This window comes from Ambystoma mexicanum, chromosome 3p (assembly GCF_040938575.1).
Source record: "Ambystoma mexicanum isolate Mex_15411 chromosome 3p, UKY_AmexF1_1, whole genome shotgun sequence".
NCBI lineage: Eukaryota > Metazoa > Chordata > Amphibia > Caudata > Ambystomatidae > Ambystoma > Ambystoma mexicanum.
In genome coordinates, this window is record NC_090925.1 from 550,524,750 (window position 1) to 550,548,836 (window position 24,087).

The 24,087-nt window shown below is 47.6% G+C and overlaps 1 protein-coding gene across 1 annotated transcript in view; it reads right to left on the reverse strand.

The window, feature by feature from the left end:
• ARFGEF2 (ARF guanine nucleotide exchange factor 2) overlaps window positions 1–24,087 on the reverse strand; it is a 2,106,550-nt gene that overhangs the window by 1,268,088 nt on the left and 814,375 nt on the right. The window contains exon 15 of the mRNA XM_069651280.1: window positions 17,026–17,137. Coding sequence (XP_069507381.1) covers window positions 17,026–17,137 — 112 coding nt within the window. The remainder of the gene's footprint in view (window positions 1–17,025; window positions 17,138–24,087) is intronic.

Genomic DNA, 24,087 nt, shown 5'->3' on the forward strand with positions numbered 1-24,087 from the left:
AATCCACAGTTCCTTAACCACGCAAATCTGCAAATTACGGTGCTTGTCGCCATGGCTCTGCTGATCCTGTCAGCAGAGTCCAGACCCGACGGAAGAGACTTGCACATGGCTTCTTTGCCATCCTTAACAATGGCTAAGAAACCATCTCTTTCCTCCCCTTCGGGAATATGCTCATCCGCCATAGAAATGCAGTTTTATAAAGTGCATGTATGTATGTGGGGTTGGCTGAAGAGCCATGCTGCCAGCAGAAAATACCATTCTTGACCAGGCATCTACCCTTTTATCAACACTATCTGGTGGGATGGTCGGATAAGCTGCCTGTTTTGATGTAGCCGTCTGCACCACCAGACTTTCGGGGATAGGGAGTTTTGATAAGTAGCTGGGGTCACTGCTTGGATGGTATTTTCTTGTCAAGTTCTTATTTACTGCCGGACTGGACTCCGGTGCTTCCCGATTGGCACTTTCTTCTGAAAAGCAATGTGAAAAGGTAAGATGGGATGCTTTTGAGGAACTTTATCAAGGATGTCTCCAAGGTCATCCTGTTCGAAACGGAGGGCAGGTCTGCTCCATCCTAGGTAATCCACTACCCTGGTCATCAGCTGCCTGTAATAGGCATCTGCATGTTCATTTGACTCTGGCTTTCCAAATTCTAATTCCAGTGAAGTGTCCACTGCACTGGCTGTTTGCAAAGTTTCATATAGATCTTTCAGTCTGGACGCCTCTGAAATTAAGCTATCAAGGACATTTGGTGTTCAATACTGTAAACCAAACAGTGCATCATTATCAGATGGCTAATTGTCCTTATAAATGGAGGTCAGAGATTTAAAGAAATCCTTTCTTGGTAAAGGAGTGAAGGTTTTTTCAGGTAAAGGCATCAAGGGCTTCGAAAATATCGATGCCTTTGAGAAGACGTATTCGACCGATGGCACCGAAGGTTTCAATGGCATCGATGGGCCTGCTGGTGTTGATGTCGCAGCTGGTGTTGACAACCTCGACCTGTCTTTCGACTTATGACTCAAAGGATCCTTCGATGATTTCTCATTGTGTCAATGCCTCCACTGCTCTCGATGTGGATCTGGCCTTAGTCCCGGGCACGAGGGCGCAAGGGATTTGGTTCAAGCCCTTTCCTTACCGGCTTTAGAAGGTGTGGTAGGAGCATGGCTTGTTTAGGGTTTCTGGTTCTCAAATATTTTAAGCATTTCTAGCCCAAATGTTTCCCATGCAGCAGGAGCGGAGTCATTGGTGGGACAGGATACAGCTCTTTCAGGAGAGGAGTTGGACGAGGACTTATGGTGCCTCTTCTTCTTCGACTTTCTCAACGACAGCGAGGAGTGGTGGGACCTGGACCTTTCTGCCTTCTTTCTTCGAGGAGAGTCGTCTCTCGCATCGTCAGAAGGTTTCTTCGACGGGGTAGTCAATGGGGATTTCTTAGGGAATCTACCTACCGCCAATTTCCCCTTAAGCACCTTCAGATCTTTTCCAGTCATCGATTGACACTTTCAGCAGGCCAAGGTCTTGTGCTCCACACGGAGACACCACAAGCATACTCAATGCGTATCAGTGAGCGACATCTTGGCATCGCAGTCTTGCCACTTTTTAAACTCAGTCTTCGGAGTAGTCGGTGTCGAAGGCGAAGACATTTTCGTATATTTTGCGAAGGAAATACTAAAGCGCCCCGTAGTTCTCAAAGCGTGGAATATATGCCTTGGATGACTACATCCTCGAGCTGGAGGCCCTCAAGGCACATTGAGTCGACTGAGGGACATCAAGTTGACTGTATCGACGCATAGCACCCTCTGCCGAAAACATTTTCCAAAGCAGCTGAAGTTGGATATTATATATCAAAGATGAGGAAGACTTGGGAGGACACAATCCATTCTAATTGTTCCTGGCATATAAACATCTTAAAATATAGTCAAAGGCTTAATCAGTAGTTTGTTAAATGCCAGGATCAGTTCACTCTTTACGTTCTTTAGAAATCAAGCCTGGGGATTATTCTTGGAGAATAACATGTGCAACGCTCTCCAATAGGAATTCTGCAGTAATCAACCAACTGTCCAGTTCCCTTACTGCTGATCTCCACTCCAGCTTCCCCTCCATGCTCATTCTGCTGAAAAACGAAATATTGTTCTATTTGCCTTCTATTTTATGAACTATCCTACAGTAAATGCTTAAGTCTTCCTTTTGTCTGAATGCTCAGTGTCTTCATAGTCAAGGGGAGAGTTAAGTTCACAGTCACTCAAAAGACTTTGCTGATCTCTTATTTTGTTTCAGAGTTGCCAACAAAGGGGTTCAGGTGTTCTTCTCTCTTTGGCTCTTTTAATAAAGTTATTCTTTGACTCCAGGCACCATGCCTCAAGACTGTTGACTGGATCAGTCTTCGTAGATTTGAACTCTTTCCCAGAAATAAATTACCTTCAGGCACAGATCGGTTGTGGGTTGTGCTAGTGGAGAACGGATCGGCCAATTTGAAGGCACTTCCGAATGCTACAAACCTTTGTGACATTTCCCTTCGACCTCTCTAATATTCCTAAACCTGGACTGACAGAAGGCACTTGATCAGGTGAAGTGCTTCTTGCAAGAATTCCCCCCCCTTCTACTTTGGGTTTCCTAGGCAAATAGTAAACCCAATTCGGCCATCCATGCAGTGGTGAACATGCAGGCGCTCATGACAGGGTCTACAAACCATTCCACTTAGAAAAGGGTAATGTGCAGGGCTGCCTTCCATCATCGATTGTATTGGCTCTAAAACTATAGCATCACCCTAAGGGTATGCACTAAAAGGACCTGATTGATGAGACAAGTTTAAAGGGTGTGTGATGAATCTGGCGATGTCATCACTCCTTTCCCAGAGAAAGTCTCTCTTGTAGCGAGGGAAAGGAAGAATCTACCTGATCCTGACATTAGGGGTAGTTATCTGTGGGAGGATCACATGGGGGGAGCCAAACTCCAGTGAGGTAGGAACATAATAGATAACATAATCTGGCAGTCAGAAATCCCCATCATACACATATACCATTGCAACCCACTTGTATGGCCTATTGTAATGTAGACGAAGCAACCCCAGCCAGATGCCTCGTTTGTGTCCTCCCCCGAATTAGCTACTGAGACGAGGAAGAGAGATAGAGCACTGAAGATGCTTATAACCGGTAAGGCAACACTGCGTTCTAGTCTTTGGACGTTTTTGGCTAACGCCAGGAAGTTTAAAACAGTCACAGCTGATAGCAATGGAATGAGTGTGGCAGAGTCTGATATTGCCAGCAACGTGTTCGAACGCAGACAAGGACGCCAGAAGTGAGGCGCTTGTGAATCGTAGCACAGAGGCTCGATTGGATGGTGTGGGGTAGACCCGAAACAGAAAGTAGCCTACCGGGGCCAGCTGTCAGGATAGATGCCTAGTCAGCAGACTAAACGAGAAGCCAAAGAGGAGACGCAAGGACCGCCAGAGACGGCCGGTAAACCCAGGGAGACTGAATGGCTTACCAGGGCACCTAGCAGCGAATGTCGCATCACACAGAGTATGCTGGTGAAAGTCACTGAAAGCAACAGAATTGATATAAATAAGAACATTGGTGAAAGCAGGCCAGGGGCCCAATATTCCAAATGAAGGAGTGATGTGTATATGATCATTGCTAAAAGTGACACAAAAATCCAAAACTGTAAAAGAGGAACTAATACTTAAGAAACAATTGGAAGAGGGGTCAGAGACCCTACCCTTGGACAGGGAAGAAAATGTAAAAACAAACTATGTTTAAAAGGGGTCAGTGACCCAACTGTGGAAAGCTGCTGTGAAGTGGTTGAAAGAAAGAGTAATTCAAGAAAGAGAAAGTCCTGGCAGATTCTTGCACCAGACAAAGTGTGAGACTCATAACCAGGAGGGGGAGACAAGAAGCAAAGTGATATCCTGGCAGGAGAGTATACCAGAAGTAGGAAGGGAAGAAATCCCCAGGCAGGAAAGTATACCATTAGTGAGGAGTGAAACAATATTTTGGAAAAGGAACAACCCTGGACTGAGAAGAGAAGTAAAGTGACATCCTGGCAAGGGAGTCACCCAAGAGTGCAAAAGCAAAACATGAAGTTGTGGAAATAAAAGGGAAGCCGCATACCCCTTGTAAGGATTGAAGAGAGTCACACATACCCTGGCAGGAGAGTACACCAGGGGTAGGAAGTTAATCAGCTTGAGTAGTGTAAAGAAAACCACACGCTTGAAGGAAAATCAAAGGAAGGCACATGCCCTTGTGATGTACTATTAAAACTCGATAAAGAAACACTTTGAACTGCCAGAAGGACTCTAGGGGAAGGGATGCACTTTTCCTGGTGGGACACCACTTTATTCTTATGCTCTGCACCTTAAACCCTTATGTTGAGAACCTTTGAAACAAGCTACAGGTATATAGCATACCAGAGTATCCAGATACGCACTATATTGCGTTTAGAGTGTAAGGGTCAGATTAGGGTTTTCTGACACAGGACATTCTTTTGTTTAAAACACCCTGTCAGCCTTGTTGAGGCAGGAAACCCCCTATTAGATTTAGGGATAGGTGGGATTTTCTCCAACCCTTGATATTATTTTCTGGAGAAAAAAAATTCTCTAGCAACCAACAAACATGTCATTGTGTTAGATTCTTACTCTTTAACTGTTATAGGTGCTATGTACAAAGACTTAGCATATGGGGATGATACCGAATCAACAATGATGAATACAAATGACTGTCAGGAGCCAAGCTAGCAAAGTATTGCAGAAGACAGTCAGTTGGTCGAATACAAATTAAACATGAAGAAAAGGTGAGGCACTGCACTTATTGACGAGTTGCAGCAGAGATGTGCTTCCTAGTCTGGAAATCAAATGGGATTAGCTACTTAGGAATCGATGTGTTTAGAGACATAGCCAGGTCAATGACCCACAACGTAAGAGCTCTGATGGTTAAGGTAGAGGCAGAATGTCAGAGGCAGTCACTCTGCAACCTCCTGCTAAAAGGGAAAAGTAAACATAGAAATGAATGTCATGCGCATGCATCTATTTACTTGGAACTATCCAACTCAAGCTTCCAAGCTGGCATTTGCATATAAGATCCTATGTAAATTCTGTGACGAATCGAGGGAACTCGTCACTTGTCCCCAAGGGGGAGCACCTCCCTGTGAGGCCAGGGATGTGAGCCAGCTCCCCCTAGGGGTCGAGGCAAGTGGGACCTCACCGAAAGAGACTCCCCCTTAGGGGACAATGACTCCCATTCCTGTGAGGAACTCCCGAAGCCAAGCCATGTAATCGCATATATTGAACTGTCTCTCAAATCCAATACTTCAAATTGTCAAGACTTGAAAAAGGAGTAAGATAAAATAGGTTACCCACGAGAGAAAAGAAACTCGCTCTTTAAGTGAAAAGCCTAGATCCTCTGGGACAAGTGGATTTAAGGAGGCGTAATCGGGAAGGAGGAGAGAAGATCATGTGCTGAAGCAGGGGAGGTCCCCAGGCAACGTCACACTAGCTGTCGTTGGGACTGTGGACAAGAGTGGACGCCACAAAGTCCAAACTTGCTGGGAGCCAGCAACAGAGAAGCTATCCGCTTGGAGGCTGAAGGAGACCAGACTGCGCCCTGATCAAAGCCAGAGTGGCGTGACCACGAGATTCCAGTCGTGGGCAGGCTGCCCGGTCAACAATGCCAAGAACACAGGGGAAACCGCTACAGCAGACAAGGCCCTCCAGTGAGGATTACTGAAGCCGGGAGAGAAGATGAGCTGCGTCAGGCAAAAACACCAGCAAGGAGAGGAACGAAGAAGAAAGAAAGCCTGGAAGGTACCTGAACCCTAAGCAACCCACGAGAGGTTAATCACCTAAAAGAAGGTAATGGGGAGCCCGAGAGTAATGGGAACCGAGGCAGGGAACATTATAGGAACATTGAAGTTCGGCCCAGTAAAAATGAGAAAAGTGAGAAAGTAAATCTGACAAACTGTTAAAGTCAAAGAAAGAGAATCATAACCCACCATGAAAGGTAAACCAAAAGAGTTGGAAGAGAAAACGATTTTCTGCTAAATGTGAGTTACCTAAATGACCGAGAGAGAATATTAACTAATCCCGAAAGGGAGAGAAAGACTTGTAAGAAAGTATGAACCACATTTCAAGGGAAGTGAGGAAGGCTGGGAAGCATTTGATAAACAACTCACAATGAAACGCAGCATTATCCTGGGAAGAAGGTGAGGTAAAATGGGAGTATGAAGTGAATGAATGGTATATAAGAAAGACAAGGAGCAGAAGGTACAAGAAGCCTTCAAGAGAACTAGCAAAACCAACCAGAATCAAGGAAAGTTGTACCTAAGAAAGAGCAGAAAGAGCCTTTTGAGAGGGTTGCACAAGCTAATACTAGGAGTCACAAAAGACCATTTGAAAATTGCATATTAAACTGGAGTTTAAAGACTAAAAAGAACAGTGCAAGAAACACCTGCCACGGGAAGGGAGATATTCTCCTGACCTTATTCTTTTGGTTCAATGTAGTGGTAGGGTCAGATCGTATTAGCTTTTGGACAGTGACCTCTTTTTGGACATTACATGATAACTGACGAGCACCTTAGTTAGCAACTGGAATCTCTTGGAGAAGCTTGAGGCCAACAGTTCCATCCCACCACCCCTGTATTCATCTTTCCTGTTCTCAGTAGTACAATTATAAACTAAAGTATAATATAACTTAATGTATTAATATTCATGCTGTAAATCCAAATCTAGTGCACGTTCAATCTTGTTGATTTAATATTTATATGCAACTATTGTGAAGCACATACAGTTCTGCTATATTTACTGTTCCTTTTGAACAGGGTTTCTTGCCGAAGCACGATTTTACTGGAGACCAGAAAAAAGATGTCACCTAATCTGCTCCTACTTCTGAAAAAGGCTGCAAAAGGCTGCAATTGGCACAATGTGTGTGCTTCCGTGGATAGATATGAGCAGAGACACTATGACAAGGAATGCAGCTTGTCCCTTGATATTAATGCATGCAAACATCAAAATCATACATTCCACAATGCAGCATATTTGTGCCTCTCTGGCATAGCCCAACCTGAGGGCCCTTCCCCAGCAGTGCAAATATAAAACCTTCGTAGCTCAGCCCCTGCTTCAAACCAGGTGAGAGGTGATCTTTGAGTAGGAATGTTGGGGGCAAGGAAGAAAAAAATGGGCCTCTGGAAAAAGCAGTTTACCGTTTGGAAGTTGGTGGGGTGGGTGGGGGGGCTGCAATGGTCCTTTATAAACCTCAAATAATCCTTGAGCGACATTTCACCAAACCCGCACTTTGTGCCAATGGCAGTATGAAACATGGGTGGAATAATTGGGTAGATCAATAAATAAATGCACTCTTGGGTCCCACATTATTTCTGTGGGAACCTTGCATTGTGTGCCTGAAAAGTGCCCTCACATCATTTCTAACTTAAGTGCACAGTGCAGTTTCGACTCACTTTCTTGCATTTTAGGAGACATAACAGGCCCAGTCTCAGTGTCTGCCAATCTGCTGCTTTTCAGTTCATATACATCTTTCTTCCACAATCTTGGCATATTACACCTTCTTGAAATACAACATCTTTGTCTTTCATAGCCTTTCTTCAATTTTTGAAGTGTAAGCCTGTCTAGAGGAGCAGCTGCATGCCCCCTACCTACTATATGTTGGAAGCCTGAGATCGTGCTGTGTTCGACACCAGCAGTTGTGCCAATACTGCAGCATATATTTGAAAGAAGGTACCCACTGAGATAACCCTATCGAATGTATCCCCAAAGGGACGATAATCTGAGGGAGGAACTCCCTGAGGAATATGAAAAAAGAGCAGAGAATGAACGACGTCTCAGGATATTAGCCGAAGAGGATGTATAAATCCTACAGAAACGAATGACGAACTAAAGAGTCAAGTGAACTTTTAAATATGAAAAAGAAGATTACACGTGCACGAAGTACTGAAGAGAATCAACCATTCAATAATTGTACTGATGCTGAAACGCAAGGTAGACCAAGTCATCATAGAAGCTGGCTATATGTAGTTAATAGAATGCAGGCGAAGCCGCCATTGTATAGAAGCTGGACATCGGTATCATACATTTTAGTAAGCCAGGACCCATGACAAAGAAAGGGGAAATTGTGTTGCAGCAAGAATAAGTTGAAATCGTGGAGCTGCATGGCAAGGTTGTCTGGCCTGGAATCAAGACTGAAGCAGCCAAGTTCAACTATCTATTCTACAAAGGAGCAAACATACAAAGGATGAATCATCCCTTGTTAAGGTGCAAAGACGGAATGCCAAGAGTGGCAAGTTTTATTCATTTAAGACATTTATAAGCTGCAAAATTGACCAAATCGTGGTCTCCTGTCACATGAGCCAAAGATGAAAATGGAGTTCGAACTCAGAGTCCCAAAACAACGATAGGGAGTGCCCACACTCCCATGTGTTCTCAGAAACAAGGATACTTTGCAAGGCCAAGTTCAAAGGCAATCTTCATGGCACAAGGCATGAGAGATGATGGGCTAATTAGGTTGGGAGGTAGAGTCAGACCCATCTTTTTGCACCTGGGTCTGGGCTTACGTGCTGCTAAAAGAAATGAATCTTCCAGACATGGCACACGCGTGCCCACCAATTGTAGTGATCCATATAAAGAAGGACCTTATAGTTTAAAGACCAATAAGAAACCACGTATCTAATGATTTTGAAGATGACATGTTTTAGAGTTAGGCATGAATTGCCCACCTGACAGTGGGCAGCCAATTGTAATCCTAGTTCCTATATAATGAGAATTTAGATGTTCCTCTTAAGCCTATCCCGATCCGCAATAGGATTTTTATTATGTCACATAGATTGACATCACCTCTGATGTATTTTCACTACAAATCTATGTTGTTTGAAAAAGTTGAGAAATTGAGCGTACGTCCGTTGTTAGTTTTCTTTTGTTGCAATATAATTTTTATTGAGATTACGTACAATAAAGCCATTTGCAAGGCCCCAAACAGAACATCAAGTGTCATCGGAATCTCCTTTTACGGTTCATTAACTTTCAACCCCCCCACAAGTCTAACAACAACTTTGGTTCACTTCTCGTCCACATGCTAATTAAGAGAGCAATATTCCCCACCCACCCTCCATTCCAGCTCCCCCCGCCCTCAAAGGCGTGCCCCCTTCCCTCAGGGAAGTCATCACTGCAGCAAGTGTCTCAAAGTTTGCAGGCAGAAGAACAACTGTTTTCTTACATGTACAAAGTCAAGGAATGGAGCCCAGGTGTGAGATTACCGTGCCATCTTTCCAGTTACGTGTGCTGTTAATTTTCCCATTGCAAGAATGTCCCAAATTTTAATCCACCAATATGATGTCAGCGCCCCCCTCCCTGAGTCTTCCAGAACCACGCCCTGTTAGGTCTTGCTGCCAGCAACAGTTCTGTAATCAATTCTGCCCTGGGGCCCAAGGCTGGATATGTGCTGTCTTCGGGAACCTCTGCCATCAACATGGCTTGGGGGCACAGTGGAAGTGACACTCCAGTGACATCCTTGATTCTCGATTTAATTTCCTCCCAGTATGTTTGGATTACTGGACACCGCCACCACATGTGAAAGTCGTCCCCTAGTTGGCTGCACCTGAGCCACCAGCGGTCCGAATGGTCTGTTGAGATCGCGTGCAGGTGCTGGGGAGTCATGTACCACCTAAAACAGATTTTAAGAGCACATTCCTTATACCCAGTGCACCGGGAGCTCTTATTAGTGCAGGCCATATGCAGGCCATATGCGTGGCCAGGAGTCTAATGGGACCTCTCCCCCCCACGTCGGCCTCCCACTGTTTCATGTAGGTGTGATGCTTGAGCTAAATTCTGTCACTGGTGTGCAGTGCATTCTGGGGGCACTCAGAGCCATAATGGATATTTATTCCATGCCTCAGTGAAGCTGCAATTGTACACAGATTTTCAGCTTGGTTAGCTTGGTTAGCAGTATTTCACTGAAAAACGTGTTTAATGTTATTCATTGCTTGTGTTGGTTTGCATGGCTCATCCAAGGACACAGAGCTCGGAGGCTAGAATCCGCAGGTGTCGGCTGGTACCAGATAAGGTTTGTTATATGCCCGTGCCAAGGTTGAAGATGTGTTATGGAATTGTTTTCCGTGGTGCTTTGAGAGAGGGAAGCGCTTTGCTCCTTGGTGTTACCGTCGGTCGACCCGGCCGATAACCAACGGTCACTCATCAACGCGCAAGCGCTAATGCCAAGGTTTGGGAAATTGCCACCCCTTTTGAGGAGGGCATATAATGCGGGGCTCTGGAAAGGTCAAGCGTAAAACACAAAAACCTCTGGCAGGATGAGGAATTCACTTACGCACATGGCGATGTATTCTTGTTAGCTTATTATCTTTTCTGTGATTTATTTCTGTGTTATCACTTATTGCTTTATGTATGTTTAACTATGAATAAATAGCTGTATAAGAGCACTTATCCTCTAACTGCATGTGTGGGTGTGAGTCATTGCTTTTGTCTACCTGCATTCAAAGTATTTGCTCTGCTCTGCATTGTACTGGTGAAAAATAACTGCACTCTTGGCGAGCAATACGGTAGGAGAGCTTGTCTTCCCCCTGGGCTGTGTCCAGAAGACGGTAGCAATGGAAAGTCCTGTGGGAAATTAGCCCTTCTGTTAGCTGATTTCGATGCCTCTAGAGTGGGGAGCAGGGGATGCCTGTTTTACCTTCTGGTTAGAGGCCCAGTGTCTGATCCGGCAGTACCTGAAGTGCTCCGATTCCGGAAGGGTGAATTTGGCTTTACATTCTGGGAAAGTCAAGAGGGGTCCCCATCTTATATAGGTCCCTAAGTCTGAGAACCCCGGGATTCCCAGTGAGTGAACAATTCCTGTGTCTGGCCTGGTGTGAACTCTGGGTTCTGCAATACCGGAGTCAAGGGGGCTGGCTAGCTTAGCTTTGATTCATATTCATCCCTGTGCCCCGTCCCAGGTGCTTAGTGTTGTGCGTGTAGATTCAAGCAAGCCCCCCTGGCCTGTCTATTTAGGAAAGGCAAATTAGCTAAGGGTATGTCGGATGCCCCCTGCTAGATAACCACCCATTTTCGGTTTGGTTCCAGCCTAACTCCAGACCAGCCTAGGGGTCACCTGTGCTGCAGTGTAATATTGGTGGACAGAGGGAACCCCCAATCCTCCTAATTCCTTTGTCCTAAGAAGCGTTTGTCGCGAGATACTCCGTTTCCCTTTCCAAATGTACAGCCCAACAGCCCCCTGCAAATTCATCAACTCCTTATCGGAGATAAATATTGGCAGCGCCTGGAACGCATATAAGAGTCTACACAAAATTGTCATTTTTATTGCAGCTGCCTGCCATAATACTTCCTGGGACTCCCAGTTCTTCAGAGTGGCTTTTGTTTCCATCCACAACTGAGGTATATTGGCTCTTTGGCGAGCCCTGTATGTGCTAGTGATGTTTACCCCCAGGTATGTGAATTCTTTCTCTGCCCACACGAAGGGGAAGGCTGCCTGGAGTTCTGACTCAACCTCTTTCGGAATCCATATGGAAATCCCCACTGATTTCTTGTGATTAATTTGGAAACCGGAGACCTCTTGGAACTCTGCCAGCAAGTGGTTCTGTAGAAAACAGATGATATTTTCAGCGTAAAGCACTAGTTTGTGTATGGTCCCGTCCACTCCAACCCCTGTATGTAGGGGACTGTTGTGGATCATGTTCGCCAGGGGCTCCATGGCCAACGCGAAGGCCAGGGGCGACAGTGGGCACCCCTGCCTCGTTCCCCTGCGCAGGGAAATTGGGGGAAGAGCCAACCCCTTTAACTAGGACCTCAGTAGAGGAAATCTGAACATTCGCTAAGATTAGCCTGCTAATATTGGCCCAAACCCTTATAATGGCAAAAGAGCTTGCAGGAAGTCCCAGGCCATGCTATCAAATGCACGTTGTGCATCTAGGGAGATGATCGAGGTTCAGGTTAAGAATTACGAGGCCAGGGAAATTAGACTAATTACCCTCCTGATATTATCGTGGGCCTCTCTATTCTTAATAAAATAAACCCTGTTTGGTACGTGTCTAATATATGTGGGAGAACTTCCCCCACCCTCGCCGCAACAATCTTGCTGTATAGTTTTGTGTCCGTATTCAGTAAAGCCATTGGGTGGTAGGAGGAACACTCCTCCGGGTCCTTCCCAGGCTTGAGCCTGGGACTCTGCCATAGTGTCAGATACCAGACCGGAGGTAGTGAATGAATTAAAAAGGTCAGTGAGATGTGGGGTCAGTAAGCCTGCAAATGTTTTATGAAACAGATTTGTGAGCCCGTCAGGTCCTGAGGCTTTCCCCAAGGCGAGAGAACGAATCGCCTGTAAGACTTCCTGGGCGGAGATAGGGCGCTCTAGTGCTTCTAATATCTTCTCTGGGATCCCAGGGAGCTGAATTTGTCCAGGAAAATCCCCGACACGGCTGGGGTCCCCCTTGTGTGGAGCAGAGGCGATCAAGAACTCCTCCATGACCCTCAGTTTCTGAGATTCTGTGGTGACCCTCTGCTCGTCCCAGTCTTTCAGGGCAATTATCTGGTTAGGAGGGGACTTCTTTTGGAGCCTCGCCTTCAGTAGCTTATTGGTCTTATTGCCCCTAGTATAATAAAATTGTATTGTCATGAGTAGTGAATATGCTGCTTTCCCCGTGAGGTGAGTTTCTAGCGCATGCCTGGCTATTCTGTGATCCCTTAACGCCCTCTTGCTACCGCTGGAGGTATGAACCTCCTCCCTCTCCCAAACCGCTTTTTCCAGTTCTTCCCGGATTTGCCACTGGATTCTATTCCAGGCTATTGTCTGGCCTATTCTAACCTTCCTGAATACCGCCTTCGCTGCGTCCCAACCGTGCGGATATCTAGCCCCTCTGTCTTGTTTTCCTGAAAGTAGTGAGTTATTGCATCTTCTATTGCTGCTCTCGCCATCATGTCCGCAAGAATGTGTTCATTGATCCTGCACTAGGTTTTTTGCTGGGGCCAGATCTGTAGGGGCCCTCGACAGAAGCTCTATGGTGCTAACTGACGGTATCAGGGTGGGTGAGACCAGAAATTTATCCAACCTAGAGAAGGCACAATGTACAGCTGAAAAAAAGGTGCAGCCCATCTCCTTCTGGTGAGCGGAGCCCCAGACCTCTATCAAAAACGTGGTCATGGTATAAAAGTGTACTTTGTCATTGTTGGTCGGGCCAAGGATTTATCCATTGTTGGGTCCACCACGCAACTGAAATCCCCATCCAGTATTACTTCCCCCTCCATAAAGTCCTGTACAATCCCCCTAAGCCCATCCAAGAACTCCCCTTGATTTTCATTCGGGACATAGATCACCCCCAGTGTGACCATCCTATTTCCCAAGTCCCCCTTGACCATTAGATACCTCCCTTGTGAGTCCCTCAAGACATCCCTTACTCACAAAGGCACCCCATTGCGGACCAAGATGGCCACCCCTCGTTTCTTCTGCATGCTTGACACAAAAAGTACCCCTTTGGGTACCCCCTCCCAATCAGGCGTTTTTCAACTTTCTTAATTGAATGGGTCTCCTGTATGAATGCAATATCTATCTCCAGGGAAGCGAGCCTCTGGACGATCGCTCTTTGCTTTATGGACGAGTTTAAGACTAACATTTAGGGTCAGGCAGTTAATGCTCGGATTAGCCATCATGTATACCAACCCTGTTGCTGTGCATTTCCAATGTGGAGGGACCATACTGCTTCAGCCAAATCAGCAGGCTGGGAGCCTCTCACCCGGTGCATGTGCATCCTAAAGAACAAGAACCAAATCCCCATAAACCATTCCGAAACGTACCCCTCCCTCCACCCCCATCCCAAATGGCAGATTTATGCACCTACACACTAACATAACTGCCATCTGTCAGGTAGGATAACAGTCAATTTGACCCTTTCCTTTCATGACTTCAACCCCCCCTTGCATCATGACCTTCATTTATGTGCCCACCCCTTTTATCTTGAGGAAAAGTGGGCCTCGCCTCATCAGTGGATCCACAACCCCGCCCCTCACTACAAGCCTGCACCCCAGCCAAGGTCTTAATAATAATAATAATAATAATAATAATAATAATAATAATAATAATATTAGGGTCAGCTCAGTCTTTGTCTGAGCTAGATGTCACTTCTGGGGTCTTCCTCAGTCTCGGCCTCCTGGCTTTATCCCTGTTTGACTCTTCGTGGCCTCGGGACCCTTGTCTCTGGGCCAAGACCTCCGGTGAGCCACTCAACAGTGGTCCTGCCTCCTCGTCTGAGCCAATCACATAATTCTGATTTTTATATTCAAAGAGAAAATTACATGGGAACCCCCATCGATATTTGATCCTGCAGCCAGGCAGTCGCCACATGTTATTTCTGCTTGTCTGCCACGGTCCTCTGCGCCATGAAAAAGCACTACCTGCTTCCCACGGAACTGGACCGGTTCTTACCTCCTCGCCGCCACCATTATCTGTTCCTTTTGCTGGAAGAAGTGAATACGGGAGAGCACATCCGGCAGCAGGTTGAAACACTGTTGTTGTGTAATGTAGACCCTATGCGTTCAATCTTTTCCCACCTCTACAGTTTCCGGGCGGTCCAGCAGAGCCCGAAACAGATCCCTCACATAGCCCCCCAGATCTTGGTCAGTATCCTCCCTCTGTATTCTGCAAATCCTATTGTCATTTCCGCAAGAGCGATTTTCGAGGTCCTCCTGCCTGGGCCACAACATATCAATATGTTCCTCTAAGCCCAGGATCCTGTTAGAAAGCTCTGCCTGGTTGTGGTCGTTTTAGCATAAGGTATCTCTACTTAATTTACCCTCATCGCCAACCCAACCATGTAGGAGTTTAGGTCCGCTACCGCCCTCAGCATGGATTCTTGTGTCCTTGATTTTCTTTGTAAGATCTTGCTTAAGTAGGGAGAGCATTTCCACCAGATCTTCCTTAGTGAAGGATATTGGCGTCGCTGTTCCTGCAAGGGGTGAGTAGATTTCCGTCACCATTTCTGTCCTTCCCTTGGATCCCCATTAGTGACTTGATATCCCCTGGGCCTGTCTTTGGCTTCACTCCACCCTTTGACATCTTGCAGGCCACTGTGGACCCAACCAAGGAACCCCTCCAATTTAACCCCCACTGTGTGGGCGCCACTAGCAGGTCCTGGCGACACCTTCAGGACTCTATGTAGGTGGCTGAACGCTACCACTGCAGACGCTAGCCCTTTTGCTGTCCACAGATGACCAGGTATCTCCTACCTGGGTAAGCCAGGGCCATTCCCCTTTCTGAGTCCCTCCACTCTTGGTCCCTCTCTGAGGCTATTGTGGCCTAGGTCTAATACTGTGTCCAGAACCAACGCCTCTTGGTGATCAAAGGGGACTCTGCCCAACCAGACTGCTGTTTGTGTGCTGGTTATTCGTCCAGTGGGGGGACCCCTTTGCCTGGATCCACCTTCAGCTTATCTATGTTGTGTTGGGGGGTCTTCCTCCCCATATGTCATTTAAATGGACAGGGCTGACCTCCCCATGAGGTTCCCAGCCCTTTCGCCCAGGCGGCCTGACACGTGGATGAGGAGCACTTGCCCAGCACATCTTTGCCTGTCTCTGCTAGCCAATGGCCCATCCGGAAGAAGGTGATTTAAGACTTGTCCAATGAGTCCAGTCACAAGCTTCCTCCGCCAGGATGACTTGTCTGTGCAGCGGGGCTGGTTCCATGTATGTTTTCACCCAGGCTGCCTGCTATGGTTTGGCCATGCACCGCCATGGCCACGCGGTCCGTTCCATCTCCCCAGCGCTGGGCCCCAGCAGGCAGCTGCATACAATGAGCGGGCCGCAGCAATGAAGGGGCAGCTCTAGCCCTGCTGTCTCCAGACCCCGCCAGCCTCCCTCAACTCCTTACTTGGGGGTCCATCTGGGTCCAGCACTCGTGTCTTCTCTTCCCTGTCTGGGATCAGGCGCCGGAGCGAGCGCGGAACTCAACATCAGGCCTTGCGCAGCATTGTTCTTAGCTCTGGCAGCCGCCCATTTCCAGCGCTTCCCATCTGCTCCGGCACGGTACGCCAGCATATTCACCCGTTATTCCATGGGGAATGACAGAGTCAACAGCTTATGCGGCCATCACTCCGTGCCCCCTAGCAGTCTCCGCGTAACTCCCCGTTTCAGATAATTGTTGAGTTGGTTCTGTTATTTCGACTACAAATTATTCTGTGAATCCATCCACTGCATGCATATTCCTAAAAGGGCCATAAGCTCACCTGTCTCCCAGTTTTATATTTTTCATTTACCTTCTGGTGTTCTTGTATGTCAATTTCAGAGCACTCGCTGAAATGTGTTTCAATACAGACATATAACAAGTGTAAAGTCTTTGTTCAATCACTTCTGCATTAATAACAATGGCACTTTTGTGAAATCCCAATGCACCCCATCGGCTGCTTTTTCAGCTGGTTGCCGGAAGCAGAAGAGTGGGTAGTCTCCTTTCATTGAATAGGGTTGAATAGGGTTGGTCCCAAAAATAGAAAAGGAGACCTGCAGCAGAATGGACATATAAAGACAGAAGTGCATCAAGTGACCTGTGGCAGTGATCGTGATGTATTTATAAGTACAGGCCCGCACCAATGTCCTCATGCAGTTTGTTCATGGCTGGGGGCTACACTGTAGTTACATCTGCAAACCCCTGGGCCCTCAAGAGAGGGACAGGGATTAACTATTTTTCGGACACAAACACTCCCTTACCTCCAACTAAAAACTAATTGCAGAAACATTCACTTATACTAGATACTCAAAGATGTATTATTTGCACTTTTCACTTTAAACATTCCTATAACTTGGAGGTAAAGGGTCAAAATATCACAGTAACTGAGGTGGGAGAAAAGAGGCAGATTAGATCTCCTCGGTAGAGTAAAGCTGCTTTCTAAGATGAAAGTAGCAGCACAAACAAGCAGCAAATGTCAGTCACGAAGTTCTAAAAAGGTATGGGATGCGCATTACAAGCTGCACAACATTAAGGCCATGACATTAGCAATATTTTCATCAATACATAATACATATTTGCTATAACTTACAAAATCCAGACGCTCTTCTTGATGTAAAAACTGTGCAATGTCTTCTGGGGTGGGACCAAGCATTTCCTGTTCTTGAAGATATTGAATACCTCTCTTTGGCTTCTTGTTAAATCTATTCATACAAATATACATATATTTTAGAAATCAAGGTTTATTATCAAGGGAAAACTATAAAGGACGGGTATAGGTACTTGTCCTGTATTCTGATGTAAATATGAATATCGTCTATTACAGACAATCCGTCAAACTCAGAACACACACTGAAGACTATGGACATAAGACTACAGAACAAAGTGCCACATTTTTTGGAAAGCCTGCAAGAAAAGGTCCAATCTAAGTAGACATCAAAAGGAAATTGAAGTTTTTTATGAGGGGTAGTGGGATTGTATATAATGGATATATATTGTAAAACTGGTTCATGCATTATATCTGAAGATTTATGCTATTGTCAAGTAATTATAAGTTACTCACCATAGTGACTAACGTACTCCTAGTCCATAGTCCCCTTTCCTCCATACTGCATCGGCGTCCATCGACGGGAGACAGAACCTTTTTCATCAGAAAAAAAAAATCATCTTCCCCTTTAAATTTAGAGACGCATGTGGGCGCAGCCCTAGGATCATGCGCGCCCCTGACTCCGCCCACCAGCACCACTCCTCAGTCCCCATTGACGCATCAACAATATTACCATTGCTTAATGACACCAGCTTTATTGGGGGGGGGGTGGTGGAATGTATGGAGGAAAGGGAACTATGGACTACGTTAGTCACTATGGTGAGTAACTTATAATTACTCCTACATCTCTCATGCTCTTTCCTCCATACTGCATGGGCGATTACAACTGAATGAGGCCCCAGGGCGGACAGGTGACCCTCCTTAAGAAAACAAGTTCCTTAATAAAGCCTGCCCGAAGTACGCGTCTGACCTAGAACCGGCATCCAGACAGTAGTGCTTGCAGAAGGCCGAAGAGGTCGCCCAAGTGGCCCCCTGCTGATGACCTGCCACGGGACGTGCCTCTGGAAAGTAACTGCTGTGGCCTTGACTCTGATAGCATGTGCATCCATATTTGCCAGAATTGCCTTGTGCTGCCCCTCATAGGCCTCCTTAATGGCTGCAACCATCCACCTTGCTATGGAGGCCTTAGAAGCCCGATATCCAGCCTTCACGCGCCGAAGGTGACAAAGAGGGCCTCAGATAAGCAGAAGCTCTTAGTTCTATCAGGGTAGAATTTTAGAGCGTGCCTAAAATACAGACAGTGCAGGACCCTCTGAGGCTCATCCTTAAGGTCAGTGAAAAAAAAGTGGGTAGTACATCTCATTTAGGTTGAATGAAAAGAATACTTTTGCCAAGAACACGGGATGCGTCCTAAGGACCACCTTGTCCCTATGAAAAGTAGTTTAAGGCTCGGAAGCCACAAGAGCTTGGATCTTGCTGATACGGCGTGCAGATATAAGACCCACCAAAAGGGCTGTCTTAATGGTGACCAGTCTGAAGTCTGCGGATGCCATTGGCTCTAAAGGTTTATGCGCCAAGGCGCCCAACACTATGTTGAGGGCCCACACAGGGTGTGGCTTATTGATAGGCGGGTAGAGCCTGGTGAGGCCCGCCAAATGTCTTAACCACCGGGTTGGAGGAAGAGAAAACGTCCTCCTCTGAGTTCCGGTAAGCTCCGATGGCGGCCGTATTCCTGCAGCAGGTGATTATTTGCACCCCCGAGTGGGTGAGTTGTGCAGAGAAGAATAGCACGTCGTCCAGCATGCAAGAGGATCTACCTACTTGGCCTCTGCCCAGTGGCAAAACCTAGACCACTTGCTTTTGTACTGGCTCCTAGTATCATCGTTCCTAGCACCATGTATGATGTCTAGGTATGCCTGCGACAAATGCAGATGCTTCAATGTGACCTGTGCAGGAACCACACTGCAAGGGATAACTTTGCGGAGCGGGGTGGATGACCCGGTCTCCCTGCTGCAACAGAAGATGAGCTGGGCCCAATAAAAGGTGGATCAGAGCCTGGTCCGACAGGCTGAGCAGCTCCGAGACCCATGGTCTTGCCGGCCACCAAGGAACTATCAGAATGATGCTGAGGTGTCGGGACTCCCTTATCCTGCAGATCACCCTGTGCACCAGGGGAGTGGCAGGAAATGCATATTGTTTAATGCTGTTCCACTGTAACTGTAAGGTGTCACCCAGGAAGACTATGCCCTGTCACGGCCAGGACACGAACTCTGGCACTTCCTGTTGTACCAGGTGGCGAAGAGATCAACCTGGGGCTGCCCCCATCTGCTGAAGATCCCCTGAAGGACCTGATTATTCAACAGCCATTCGTAATTGTCTGCACCCAATCTGCTGAGTCTGTTCGCCTCCAGGTTGGACTCCCCCGGGAGGTGGATTACCCCTCAAGTGAACATTGTTCTCCAGAGCCCACACCCAAATGCTGACGGCCAGGCTGCATAGGGGAGTAGATCTGGTGCCACCCTGCTTGTTGATGTAACACATGCTGGTGGAATTGTCAGTTTGAATGAGGATCGTCTTGCCTTTGATAAGCGGTACGAAGGCCTTGAGAGCGAGCCAGACCGCCTTGAGCTCTAGCCAATTAATATGGTAAGCTGTGGTGCTGATTGCTGGAAGGGTGTGCCTATCCGAATGTTGCAGTCTGTGCTCCACAAGACAAGGTCCTGGTGGAGAAAGGGAAGAAAGCTGAAGAGTTCCGCCTGGGAACCCTGCTCCCGACTCCATGAGGCTGCCAAGTGCAGCTGTAATGTTCTCATGTTGAGCCTCGTGTAAGGCACTGCCAGTAGATCTGCCGCCATGATACCCAAGAGGTGCTGGTAACTCCATGCTGAGGTCACTGTTCTGCGACAATGACCTGTGGCCCTCTTGATGGCTGTGATCTTGTCCTCTGAGGGAATAGCTCTGAGCTCGTGTCCCAGATGAGGCCCAGGAACGCCAGACTCGGCATCGGCTGCAGCTGAGACTTCTTGCGAATTAACGAAAATCACAATTCATGTAGCGTATTCATGAAAGCGGAGGAGGTGTGGTGGACCGCCTGCGGGGGTCTCGCCCTGACGAGCCAGTCGTCTAGGTATCGGTAAAAATAGTGACCTTGAGAAGGGCTGCTACTGCATTCATAAGCCTGGTGAAGACCCTAGGGGCTGAATTGAGGCCAAAGGGTAGAACCTTGTATTGGAAATGGAAGCCCATGATCCTGAACCTTAGGAAGGACCGATGAGGCTGCCAAATCTGGACGTGTAGGTACGAGTCCTTCAGATCCAGGGAGCACATCCAGTCTCCCTTGCACAGTTTCTGCAATAAGAGCTGAGGTAACCATCTTGAACTTTTGAAGAGGGAGGAAAAGGTACAGGGTGGAAAGGTCCAACGCAACTCTCAGGGGTATCACTACATATTATCCCCACCAAAAATATCACCGTATATATGGTCGTCTGGAACGGCCACAGGCGATACTTTTGGGGGGGATAATTTTTTTTTTTATTATTTTTTTTTTTGGGAACAAGGGTTGCAGGGGTGTCCCCCGCGCCTTTAAAAATAATGCAGGTGTTGCGAGTGTGTCCCCTGCATGTTCCATGCCTTAATATTGCTGCAAAAATATGGCGATATTTTTGTATGGCAATATTTTTGCGGGGATATTAACACATGGAACCCTCTCAGGCCAGCCTGTTGCCTCTTGTGTATGTTGAAAATCCTGGAGTAGAAGCCTGAGCCCGGCTGGGAGTTCACAACTTCTTCCACTGCTTGGCTCGCTAAGAGTGATCGAATTTCCGCCAAGAGAGTTGTCGTCCAAACCTGTGGGAGTGGAGGGGAGGATAGAGGAACTGGTAGGCGGTAGCCCGTGGACAATACTTATAGAATCCAGGGATCTGCGAACCTTGTGCGCCAGTAATGTGCATGAATGGCAAGCCTGCAGCCAGGCAGTCCTTCTCATGTCTGTGGCGATGCAGATGGCACGGACTGAGGTGTCTATAAGTGCCACTGTGGCCTCCATGATGTCTTGGGCCACCAACTTTGCTTCTGCCAGCCCTACCTTGAAGCGTGCCTGACTGTATACTGGATGTTCTGGCAGGAAATCAGCTATTTCCCACCAAAGCCACAGGGCTGAAGACGAGGTGCCTGAGGAAGACTGAGGCTTAGAGTACATGAAGGCCGCAGCAATCACCAAAGAAAGCGGTTGAGTGTGCGCCGACAGCAGGAGTGTATCCCCCTCCAATTGCCTATTCTTGGTGTCGATGTGCCGATTTGTGGGCTGCAAGCCATCCCTTCTTGGCAAAGGCGACAACATCCTTTTGCATCGGAATCCCCGTTCTAGCCTCGGGGCGTAGAGTGAGGACTTCGGCCAGCTCTCCCGCCTCCGGTTGTTGAACCTCGGGTTGTGGAAGCCCCAAGTATTTGGCCAGACCTCCAAGTCGATCGTGAAAGCCTTGGCTAAAGACAGCGTGTCGAGGTCCTCCTCGTCGGTGTCCACCAGTGTGTCCGGCTGGTCAGGGACCGGTGGAGGAGTACTGGGCGATGCATGTTGAGGTGTGGCGACCAGGGCCAGAGGCTGCTGCGGAGGCTGGTATGGAACCACCTGTGGTGCTGGAGGCAGAAGAGCCGCAACCACGGGCGGGGGGGGCTGCACGGGGGCCTGAGGCGCTGGAGCCATAGGAGGAATGGCGGGCAGGACAGGAGGTAGCATGACCCTGATCACATCCCGAAGGCAGGCGGGAGGGCCAACGCCAGAGCTCTGGGCACTGCAGCCCGATGGACTTACAGTCATAACAGCACCTCATGCCACTGCAGCCCTGCTTCCAAAGGGTTTGGCTGCAGCTGAAGCCCCAGTGCCGGGCCAGGTGGACCTGGATTGGCAGTGAACTGCCCTCTAGCCTAGGTCACAACAGGAGTAGCGCAACACACACCGCGGTGGTCTTGCTGGCGCTGGCTCTACACTTGTCTCGGATGGAGCAGCTGAGTGCTCTTACTGGCAGCTGGGAGGCCTCCTAGTCCTGCGAGGATGCCCCTCTGCCCCCAGACTACAATTACCAGTAGGGTGGCACCCAATAAGTTTCAGCGGCTGACCCGGAACGGTGCCACGTGCAGGAGGAATGGATCCGGGGCTCACATTGCACTCTCGATGCAGCACGTGTCCGGAGGTGGACTGGAGGGGCTTGCTGTGAGCCCCTGCTGACCTCCACATACAGCCTGACCTGGAGCAGAGCAAAGAACAAGAGGATCCATAGACCCGAGCACCCACTGCAGAGTGCAATGCTTTTTGAGAGCGGTCCCAGCAAATAGGACTTTCCATGCCAATGCAACACAACTTTCTACAACGATGCAGGGCAAGTCCCAGCCGGCATAAGGTGAGCAGGGGTAAGCGGATCAGCCCTGTTCTTGCACATCCATTCACCCCAGCTTCCCAAATGACTGGCGTCTTGCACAGCACACACTGCATGCTGCGATCCACTGGCAGGTGCTCTGCTGGTAAATTCTGAATAGGGGAGCACCAACCAAGCACTCCCTCTTGCGCCTTCAGCGCTTGAACTCACACACACACACCGCTGCAAGTGGCATCTCAGAGGTGCACTGAAGCCTACAGTGGGAGGGAGGGTGCCTCTGCTTTGGAGCACTGGTGTGGAACGGCAGCAACACATATGACACCCACTTGGGAGTGGGGCTCACCAACAGCAAGCAGGGCATCTTTATTGAAATGTGGGGGTACTGTCGAGGTACCAGGGGTGTGTGACTACTATAAGGAAGGCATGGTATCAACAGTAAGACAGACAAGTGACCACAGTTCAAGGGCGTTTATTGAACTTTCACAATGGTGAGATAAATGCCCATCAAAACCAAAATATACAGATGGGAGCAAGCTATGGCCATCAAATAATAATAATGCAGTCCTAGTGGAGTAAAAGAGACTATACTAAAAAATAAAAAGCTATTGGCAATCCTCACCACTAATTTACAAAACAAGGTGGGATGATGTTCATGAAAAAGAAATAAGTGTTAAAAAAATGATGTCAGGATGTTTGTGTCGTTGGCCTCCCTTCCCCACGTTTTCAGCACGGGACAAGGCAGTTCACTGCAGCAAAGCACACTCTGGCTTCTGCGCCACAAGGATACAGTTTAATTTTCGCAGTTCAAGACCTTCTGTATCCAAGCCTCTTTACTTCGTGCGAGAGGGCCAGGTATAAAAAAAAACAACACAAAAACGTTATTTTCCTTTTCCAGCACTCAATTTGGCTGTTCACCCTGGATCCCCCTTTTCCGGGCTCAAATCCCTTTCAAACTATGTTCAGATCATTCTTTCTCGGGTGGCTTGTGGTTCATCCTGGATATTCCCCCCTCCCCCTTCCCCAAACCAGGCTCAAATCACTTTCTTTCACTCAATTAGTCTCCCTCAACTGGGCTCGGACCAATTGTGTTGTACTTTAAACTATCAAAGACTTCCGAATTTTGAATGTGCACAGGGTTTAGATTGACCCGTTGCATGACCACTTTGATCTCAATATTCCTTTTTCTCACACTCAGCATCAGTTGGATACATAACAGACTTTGAAATAAGTACCCACGTGGGGCGGGACCACTCTGTGTATGGTATCTTTTCTCCCAAAGTTCAATTATAAAGTTCAACTACTACTTTTGGTTTCCAATTATATCCACACTGCTCTTTGCAAACGCCTCACACACGGTTCTCTTTGTACGATGTTGCTGCTTGCAACCTTGGTCCAGAACACAAGCTGGTTTGGCATCAGTCTCTCCGACTCACTGGCTGTGCTGTCTTTTTTAGACGCTGCTTTGTTGTAGGAACCAAGGACAGTGCCGCAGCGGCAATCGTTCCTTCCTACCTTGGTTATCGATGCCGGAGAGCTCCGGGAACATCCGACACACTGTGCAGGTTTAATCAGCTTGTTTCCAGGTCTTCCGTTTCTTACTTTTCAAGGCTACGAAAGTAACAGTTTTTAGAGGTCACGCGTACTTCCCTCCTTGCGACTTTCTCTGGTCTCACTGTCTTTCTCCTTGTATTAAACTGCCATCTTGGAACAGCTGCTTCCTTATGTGGTTTTGTCT